The sequence below is a fragment of the Hippocampus comes genome, unplaced genomic scaffold, assembly GCF_001891065.2.
Source record: "Hippocampus comes isolate QL1 unplaced genomic scaffold, H_comes_QL1_v1.1 scaffold406, whole genome shotgun sequence".
Lineage (NCBI taxonomy): Eukaryota > Metazoa > Chordata > Actinopteri > Syngnathiformes > Syngnathidae > Hippocampus > Hippocampus comes.
The window spans coordinates 23,267-33,440 of NW_017805934.1; the positions used below are offsets into that span (position 1 = coordinate 23,267).

At 44.5% G+C, this 10,174-nt stretch overlaps 1 protein-coding gene across 3 annotated transcripts in view; it reads right to left on the reverse strand.

Moving 5' to 3' along the window:
* The window catches only part of dcc (DCC netrin 1 receptor), a 119,879-nt gene that overhangs the window by 10,793 nt on the left and 98,912 nt on the right, over nucleotides 1-10,174 (reverse strand). For all 3 annotated transcript variants that reach the window (XM_019890416.1, XM_019890417.1, XM_019890418.1), the window contains 8 exons: nucleotides 9,300-9,407; nucleotides 8,143-8,337; nucleotides 7,922-7,954; nucleotides 7,278-7,343; nucleotides 4,714-4,876; nucleotides 4,207-4,430; nucleotides 3,949-4,065; nucleotides 1,002-1,151 (listed from right to left, as the gene is read on the reverse strand). In XM_019890416.1, coding sequence (XP_019745975.1) covers nucleotides 1,002-1,151; nucleotides 3,949-4,065; nucleotides 4,207-4,430; nucleotides 4,714-4,876; nucleotides 7,278-7,343; nucleotides 7,922-7,954; nucleotides 8,143-8,337; nucleotides 9,300-9,407 — 1,056 coding nt within the window. The remainder of the gene's footprint in view (nucleotides 1-1,001; nucleotides 1,152-3,948; nucleotides 4,066-4,206; nucleotides 4,431-4,713; nucleotides 4,877-7,277; nucleotides 7,344-7,921; nucleotides 7,955-8,142; nucleotides 8,338-9,299; nucleotides 9,408-10,174) is intronic.

Here is a 10,174-nt window from a genome sequence, read left to right on the forward strand (position 1 = left end):
AAATGTGAAGGATAACAAAATGTTTCAGGCGACGACGTCAAATGAGGCATTATTTTTCTCTTTTTCGCTGACCTTATCTCAAGTAAACAAATGAAGCGCATATACATCATGTCTGTCGACCACACTCCCGCATACCGCAGGCTATTTCCCCCCCAATTTGACGTCATTAAATGTTGTCAAATTGGACAGCCAGGTAGGCAATGACATTTTAAATGTTACCCAACATTTGTGACTTGTGAATGAGAGCTGGCTGAACCAGCCTTTTAACAAACCTAATTGGGAGCGGGTACTTTCCATATATTGCGGTCGATCGCCCCCACCCCCCCCAACACCACATAGATGTTAGTCCGATAAAGTTGGAGGTCTGAATGAATTTATCAAGGACTTGTGAAATCTCCAAACACTCAAGCGCCTACAGCCCGGGGCTGTTTATAATGTCACACGAGGTGTGATGGACAAGAGGCTCAAGTATGGTTTTGTCTGCCCCTTGACGGTTGCGTTGTAACCGCATTCTGTTGCCAGCGGTCGGTCCTCCTCCCAGGGTGTCGGCTAATTGAATGACTCTGAAGCTTCTTATTGTTTCTCGCCGAGCCATTGGTACGAGCTGACAAGAAATTAGGCGGTGATTGAATTACTGCTCCCAACGGCATCGTTTGGCTCGCAAGTAAAATGGTCTCAAATAAGACAAGGAGCATGATGGGAGGAACACTCATCGCGCAGGGTTAGCTCGGTTCATTTGATTTATTCCGTCCTGTGGCATTGTGTGATGCGATCCAAGATGGCGACACACCGCGAAAAGAAGCGCGACGTAGATCCGCTTTTCCACGCCAAGACCGCAAATTGAAATAAAAGAGGACCCGGATCGATTCATTTTTCAATGGCAACTTTGGCCGGAACCCGATTTGCTCCGAACGACGGTCGGCCATCCCCCGCGGTTCCTCTGGCGTATTTTACCACAGCGGGTTTGTGTTTCCGACTTTGATGAGCTTTTGCGGTTTTACCTTGCGTGTATCCTCTGTCCACAGTCAGGCTGGGGAAAGGCATCGGTCTTAAACTGAATTTGGTGTGGCTGAAGCTGCACGAAGGCGAAGGAAGTATACCGGGATACTGAGAGGAATCGAGGGATGGCACCGGAATGGCGCTGACCACCGCTGAAAAAAAAAAGAAAAGGACGGTGGTCGGTACAAATGGCAAAAGCTACTCCTGACGTCAAATCATGCAGTCCGTAAAGGTTCTGCGAGTGCGATGCTCATGAGACAGACGAGGCAATTTGACATCTGCGAAGGATCCTCACCAAGAAACGGAATGTCAAGAGAAAATACGACTTTTAAAACAGAAATGTTGACGTCTCAAAAAGGATCATGCCCAAAAAGCTTTTGCTTTCGTCACAGTAAAGGACAAACTGTGCCGAGATTCACCGGCCTCTACGTCCGATTCCACTAAACTCTGATCAATACGTGCATTGATTGGAAACGATTGATTATTTGAAAGCAGCAAGGCTGTGATCGTCGGCTTTAAAGAGATTAGGGCACATTTGTGTGCATGTTTGGAGTATTGCGTGGGTCGACTCGTGATCACTTGAAGCAAAGCAGAGTTTGATTACAGCAGCAAGATGACCGCAGATGTTATTGACTGAGATTATTGATCGGTTTGTGGCAGTAGGGCAGGTGCGGGTTAATGGAGATTTGTGCGTTTGAATGTGTGAGTGAAAGGCAGGGAGAGTCTGTACGAGTCAAGCGAGAGCCGCCTTCGACGCCGCCAACGCAAGCCTCGTCTCAAATATGGCAAGTATAAATATTGCTTACACACTTTAAACATGCTGGTACCCACATCACTCATCCAAGAAAATTCCTGCGGTGAAAGCACGCCTGCATTTCGTGACAGAGACTCTGCGAGCTTCGCTCCTTCATTCCCAGGTGCAGAAATACAGTTTGAAAAAATAACTCGAGTTAAGAGCACGAAATTATGCTTCATTAAGTTAGCTGAGCAATGGCGGCGGCGGCCATTTAAATCTCGCTAGTAAGTGACATCAATTTGATTGTGAAACGGCAAGTTTGATCGGCCGTGAACACCCGTGACTTTGCCACGCCCTTCACTGCCGATTCAAATTTACAACCGCAAACTAGTAGCTGGCGGTTGATTACTGATGAAAACGGCTTGAAAAACGGCACAACTTTCAGTCCGGTTTTTTTTTACCTCATCGCTCGCTGTGCTGCAGGCCAAAGAACCTGAGCGGAAACAACAAACTGGTCCAAGTCGGCCTCATCGAGAAGTAGACCGCAAGCAAGCCGACTCAACGGAGACTCGGCAGGTTCCAGCCAAGTTAAGTTATTTTGCCTCCATTAAGTTCCACGTTGACGGGAGTAGTACGGATCACGGGGTCATCCATTGTGATGCCCATCGCTTAAGTATGAAGATCATGTTTGTGATCAATCGTCTGTCCCAATACTACCTGTCGTGTGTAATCATCGCAACAGGCTTTAAGTGACAAACTGCTTCCAAGCCTTAAAATGAAACCAAGCCACACGCTCATGACTCCCACTTATCAAATTGATAAGGAAAGAGAGCAAAGTCTTCGGACAGAAGTTTCGTTTTGAGAAAAAAAGATGGCAGTGGAATGACAGAATGAATAAGAGGAGGAGTAGAGGATGAGGACGGGTCTGCGTGCGGGAAGCCCGAAGCCTTTCCTGTGTCTGGGTGACCCACATATCACAGGCGCACTTATTCGAAGAGTCAGCGTGGCATGTCACGTTGCAAAAACAAACCGAGTCACCCACTGAGTCACACGTTCCAAAAATAAGAGCATGTGGCTCGAACCTGATTGCTGATCCAACCTGATTGCATTTCTTAAAACAGCAGTGAGCCAAACAAGACCAGACTTGCAGCGGCATCGAATTGAAGACGCGCCCGTCTGCGTTCTCGTGCTTATCGGCATCTGTGCGACCGAAGTACAGTGCGAGTTCAATCGATGCGCTTCCTAATGTACACGCGCACAAAAACTGCGTGTTGACACGTAACGAGTCTTTTGCCGGAGATCGACCAAAGGAGATCATTGAAAGCCCACGGCAGAGGTTTGTTGCCAATCATCTCCGGCCGCAGTCCTCCTGTCAAAAAAATATGAAATGAGAAAATCACCGAGGACTCAGAGCCTCAATCACTAAACTAAAATGGATTTCTTGTCCCCCTAAACGAGTGGCAGAGGCGCACCCAAAGATGCCCTTTCCCGAGTGCCAATGTTGATTTCTGTTGGTTCTCCGGATGAAGATGAGACTGATGGTCTGAGCTACCTTGCCAGGCGCCAAGTCAGAACAAATAACCGAAGAAAGCATTGATGATGCGCAACTGCGGGCAGTGATTCAGAATATGCATCCTGAGTGGCCCCGAGGCTCATGTCATCGGTATTATCGTGAGCGGTTGCGGCTGCAGCATCTCTCACGCAGAGTCACTTTCGACGGCCAAGAAGGATCCTCGCAAAGGCAAAACATTTCATGCCACGATTGAATTTCAGAGTGCTGGTCGACTTCATATTTGGGCTTCTAAGTATGAATGAAGCGGTGTGTTCAACGGTGATGACGCAAATTCCGATTACATGATGTGAATTGTGGTATGAGATGACGATGATGATGATGATGATTTCGCCTGGTTTGACATGTAAGGGCTTGCTTGCTATTTTTGGTTCAGGGTAATTGATTACATGATGTGAATTGTGATATTAGACGACGATGATGATGATGATGATTTTGCCCGGCCTTAACATGTTATTTGTCTTTGGTAAGAAAAAAAGCTTGCTTGCTATTTTTGGTTCAGGGTAATTTGTGCCCATGTGTTACGTCATATTAAGAGTTTAGATCTTCGCTGATCCAACGATGCGCCTTAACATGTTATTTGTCTTTGGTAAGAAAAAAAAAAAAAAAGAGCTTAAAGCCAAGTTTGCAAGAGATTCCATACGTGTGTTGCTTGGTTGGGAATCCATCGGAATCATCATTTTGCCTCGTGTTCCCCTCCTGGCAGCCAAGGATCTTTCCAGAGTAGAAATACAGCTTGACGCTTCATCGCCGTCTGCTCCTGTAATGTGAAAAAAGCCCGCTAGATATTATTTTCCCAAACTAATTTTTCCATTTCCATAAGAGAAAAGCTGAAGTTGTTTTCTGCCTTTTAACAGCATCGGCTATGATTAGGAGAAGCGCAAAATATCACGTCATGGACCTGAGTGGCTACTCTTGCTGCCCATCTGGCTCTCCGATTGGCTGTGGGCAACCTGGGGAAGGTCCTGGCAAGACTGGATGGGAGAATCGTGCCCAGACGGGGACACGCTGGGCGCTTTCTCAATGTTCTTCATCTCCATCTCCTCGTGATGGATCCAGAGGTCGGGAGGTCGTAGATCCTTCTGGCTGCCCTTCCTCTTACTGGCGCTGTGGCTTGCTCTTTTCCTGGAAAAAAAAAAAAACGATCAAACTGTACACTTGAAAGACATTTTCCCTTAATGGGTCACACAACCTGGAACAGGAACAAAATCAGAATAAAAAGGAAAAGATTTGTAAAAAAATAAATAAAAGAAACTTAAGGTTAGAAGTAAAAGCCCGGTTTCGTCTGCCGAAGAAAAAGGGGAAAATAGCGGCGGCATTGACGCGAGTGAGGACTAATCATTTGCCATCTGCCGTTTGACATTCACAGATGCTCGCCGACGTCTCCAAGATGCAATCAACGTCTTACTTGCGCTGTTGGGCGGAGGAGCGTCGCGTGCATATGAGGGCCACGACCACCACCACCACCACCGTAACGGCTCCCACCGAAACCACGATGATGACCAAAAGATTGCCGTTATTTTGCGGGGTGGCGCTGCCGTGCGGCGGATGCATTTGACCGACGGGGGAGTCTGAAAAAGAAGAAGTCGAGATTGATAGAACACCATGAACAATTCATGTTGTCGTATTGCTCTTGTCACTTTTACAAAAGCAAAAATCGACCTGAGTACAAAGTAGATGCCTTGTGGTGGAAATGTGCTTTCTCGGCAACATTTATATCCATATATATTATGCACAGTCATTAATTTAGTTGACCTTTGAGCAAATAATAAAGAAACTGCGAGATGAAAAGCACGCAGGGATTTTAGAGAGTGAGATCAAGAGAGTGTTCAGCAGAAAGAAAGCATGAACGGGGTCAAAAACTGAAACTGGAGTGAAAAGATGAAATGCCAAACAAGAAAAACGGGAGTCCCTTCTCATGCAAGAGACATGAGAAGGGACTGAGAAAAGACAGAGAAATGATTGTGACGGAGAAAAAAAAAAAAAAAAAGGCACTTTGGAGCTCTTTCACGGCTTCCCCGAAGCCTCCATCTTTCAAAAGTCACTTGTCTCTCTCGATGAAAACCACAATCCGTCACACGGTCCAACCAAAGCAAATGGCAACTTTCAGGTCCCGAAGAGAAGATTTCATCACCTTCTAGTCTTTCTACCTTTTCATTTCATTCCAACACAATGTAGGAGATAGATATGGAGAAGAGATACAAGGGTTTTCGATGTGGACTACTTTCTGTTCCCAACGCGACCGGAATCCCCAAACTTAGTAGACTAGACTTGCCCCAAAATAGGCCCCATCGTATACGCTCCTATCAATGATGCGAAAACCTCAAACATTTTGAGGAATATACATTTGTATATTCTACCTATTAAGAGACTCAGTTTACTCCAAGATTCTTTCGGTGTTCTTCGGGCAAAATGTAAGGGTATTCGTTATTCGGGTTGCAGATGGTGCGTTGAATGAAAAGAAGAAATTTATCCTTTTAAAATGCGTAGTCTCGGCAGTAAAGACCTTCCCAGATATGGTGTGAAAAAAAAAATCGGCAGACAGTGGATCCAGTTTGGGTCACGCTGTCCTTCGGCAGCAAACGGTTGCTGCCATGGGGCCTTTCCGACGAGCTCATATTAGAAGCCAACAGGTCCCCTCACAGTGACTGTCACATTGCTTTGACCCGATGGAAACAGTCAGAGATAAACGTCCCAGCTGGTTGTTTCTCAGCGAGAGGAAGCCACAAGCAATATGAAGACAAAGACGTGTTCCAGATGAAATATGGTCAACCTGAGGAACGAGCCTTTGCCCTCGGGGACGTGGCATCCCCACAGGCGTGGGAGGGCTCGGGTCAGAGAGGATGGATCTATCATCGCCTCTGGCAGGAACACCACCAACGATGCACACAAAACATTTGTCTCCACACACCCGCACATGTACACGCACACACACACACACAGCAGATCTTTCTCCAAAAACCTGCAGGGATCCTCTTAAAATAACAGCAGCTACAGACAGTGACCCCTGACCTCCATCGACTGGCTTGTTTTCAAGCCAGACCATAAAAACACAGGGCTCAAAAATCACTTTTTTTTTGTCTTCGAGAAGCAGTTTTGCTATTCAGTGACTTCATTTGAGGAGCAACTTTCTAATTCTGAGGGGCAATTTTATTGCCCGTTAATTTCAGGACCCGAAGCGAGGATTTTATGAAACAATCAAAATACGACAATAGAAAGGGGGAGCCGAATGGAGAGCTGCGGCTAAGAAATATTTGTGTTTTTGTTCTTCATGTATTCTTTAAATGTCTTTGTATTGATGTCTGATTTTTACCTTGTGTGCAGCACTTTGTCTGCAGCTGCGGTTGTTTTTGAAGTGCTCTATAAATAAAGTTCAGGTGAGTTTGAATTTTTTTTTTAAAAAAAATCCAGCGAGTAGTGATTCGCTTGTAAAAAAAACAGCCGCTGTCAGGCTGACAAAAATATACAGTCCGTTTAGGATGGTATCATCATAATGTGTGAATAGGTGCAGTCCCAAGAAAATGGGAAAATAAGAACTATTGTCGTAATTCTAATTAAAAAGGACTATCCTAAAATGGTACATGGAGAGATCAAATACCAGATTGGATATTATACTGTGATTTATAGTACAGCACGTGATGCTGCTAGTTCATTACGGTGATGAATTGTTGCTTCTGCAGTTCAGCATATTTCCTCCAAGGAAATTTGCAATGAGAACATAAAAATTCAAAACGTAAATGCAGACAGTTCAAGCTGATTAATGAGATGTGATATTGGTTTTCTTTTTTTTTTTTTTTTTAAACCCACCGGACTACCACAGCAAATAGAAAATTATGCAAACAGATTGTAAATTGCTGCGTTCTTGCTGGTCTTGCTAATAATAACGTGGTCCGCTAAAGTAACGGGTCCAATTCGGAAAGATTTTTCTAAACAGAGTCCAGTTCAGTCATGTTCCTTGTGTTGATATTTTACCATTTATGCTGCTCCTGTCAATGAGGTTGCTATCAGATGGCCAGTAGGCGTGGTCTCCTCCTCGACCTGGAAAACAAAACACGAGAATTTCAAATGCATTGAATGTGTAGACAGTCAGGTTTAGCCTGACGTATCGTTCCCAATTTCATGAAAGGAATCAAATGTTTCCTAATCTGTACAATCTGCTAATTCCACATAACGTCACAGAACATTCCGCATGAGTACACACGCCATTGTCTGTTGTGTGTGTGAAGTGACTCTAGTGGGAATCTGAAAGAAGCTCCCTCATTAGCGGCCTAAGCCAATTTGCTTTTAGTTTACCGGGACTGATGACGAGAACCCGGGAGCAGAGCGTCTATAAAGATTGAGCTCATTTCAGCTCTCTTCAATCGTCTCCCATATGTTGGCATAAATAATGACAAAAAGTTCTCCGTCGACGCCCTTTTATTCCTCCGCGTTTGATGAGAAAAGCATTTTTCCGCGCAGGTTCCTCCTTCAACTTTCTGCGTACGCTATTTATGTTGCTTTCATTCCCTCAAAGGACTCATTTTCTTAGCTTATCTCCTCTTTGCGCCTTATTAGTTTTCTTGACAATTTTTCCCGGAGTCGTAATCCTTCGGAAGTCATTTTCCAAATCGACCTACCTTGATCATTGGCCATCTTGTCTGGATGCTCCACTGAAAAATCAACAAAGAGTGTTATCACAAAATAATTCCATAAAAAGACAGGAGCGCATTCAGACTGTAGATAAAGGTTTGCACTTGCACACGTGCCACATATTTTCCTACGCTTTTGTTGTCCACTGTGTAATTTGGGGGCTTGTTTCGTTTCTTGAATATGAACCCTTTTTTTTATTCCGACATACCTTTGGCTGTCCTAAAGTGAACGGGTTCGGACAACGGACCCACTCCTTTGGCGTTCTTAGCTTGGATCCGGAAGTAATACACGGTGTCAAGGTTGAGATCAACCACCTGATGAGTCAGTCGGTCGCCGCTAATCGTTTCCATGACCCAGTCGTCTATTGGCATGTTTTTGTCCAAGGTGTAATAGAGGATATAACCTGCAATGGGGGAATAAGAAAGACCATGCGGTTAGCAAACCGCAGCATGTGGTGCACGCGCTAGATCAGTGGTGTTCAAACTACAGCCCCGGGGGTAATTTTAGAGGCAAAAAATTGTTTCTTCCAGTCTGTGCTCGATGGCTGATTTATGAAGACATCACTTAAAAATGGTCACTTGACTACAGTTTGTTCTTTTTTTGGGTTCTGCATGTGGAGATCCGGCTGCTGTTTAGTGTCGAGCTGGATCAATCAGGGCTCTTGGCCACACCCAAAACCTGGAAAACTCCTCAATTATTTGCATGAACACCTTAAACAGAAAGCGAATGAAAGAAAAAAAAAAACAAGACAACAAAAACAACATTGAATTGCTTTCTTGACTGACGTTAGGGGGTTTTAAAAAGTTGAAGAATTTTCAAGTGGCCCCTTTGTCCTTCCGTTTTTCTGTAGGTGGCCCTCAAACGCAAAAGTTTGGACACCACTGCGTGAGAGTGTGATAATTTGTCAACCATTTAGTATACATCATTGAAAATGATACTCAAAATAGACATTCCAGTGAGATGTACAGTATTCTTGAAAGGATTTAAATTGCATACACAGTATACAATTTGTGGCATAATGCATAAAAAAAATGGATAAACAAGGAAATCTACCTGTGGTGTGTAAATGGTCATAATAATGTTCTCTGACACTGCTGCAATTTCCAGGGACAGCGTTTATACTTTCAATGGAATATTGCAGCAGGGCTCGTTAAAACAGACGCGATTGTCCGGAGGAAACGTGTGCGGGTGTGCACGTGTATGCACATGACACACAAAGAGCCAACTGAGCACTTTGCACACTCTAATGGTGTTGGATTTTATGGGTTTGGCATATCTTCCCATTCAGCGGGCCTCATCCAAAATCCTAATCACCCCCTCCTGGTAGACACACTAACTATTTGTAATGTCATCTTGAACGCTCACCTGTGATCCGCCCGTTTGCCTCCATCGGCGGTTGCCAGCTGATTAAAATGGCCCGGGGCCGTCCCTCCCGACTGATCACTGTCAAGTCTTTGGGAGCAGAGCTCGGAGCTGTCGACAAAAGCATGAACCAATTAGGAAATCAAGCAAGAATAAAGCATGTTTCACGATCATCATTTCCGCGCTTCAGTTGAAATTGGATTTGAACGCGCCGACTCAGATTGACGGGATATTTTACAATCGAGGGACATCCGCGTGATCATATCAACGATTGTATTTTTTTTACATGAAATGAAAACGGGCCTGGCTTGAAAAAACAAAGGGCATATCGCTCTGGCCTAAGTCGAGGAGCAAGCAGGCAATCAGCCTAACTAAATATGCAACAAGTATTTTGTTGAGACATGCCAATAAATAATTGAAAACAGAATGCGCAGCACTCACGACTGAAAGTGCGCAGCACAAGTCATAAAATTGTGTCTCTCTTCATCGTAGAATACCGTGTTGTCAGAAGTCATGAAAAATGAATCGTGCAAATGGTCAAAACATGCTCATTAGGCTTTTTGCATATGCTAGCCAGCAGACTCACAAAGATGGCACCGCGCGGAAATGAGGTTAATAACCCGATCACACTGCACTGAACACGAGTTACATTAGCGTGTCAGCAGTTACGCAGCATGAAGGTGGCAGACCAAGGCGCGTGTTAACGCTTGCATACTGTCTCTGCATATTCATATTTTATGAAATGGAATGAGGGTCAAATGAAATTTCATCTTAAAAATGGATAGTCAAGCATGTCCTCTGCTCGGGCAATGTTCACACAAAAAAAAAAAAAAAAAAAAAAAAAAAATGTTTCCTTTCTCCCCCCCCAGTGTTAAAAG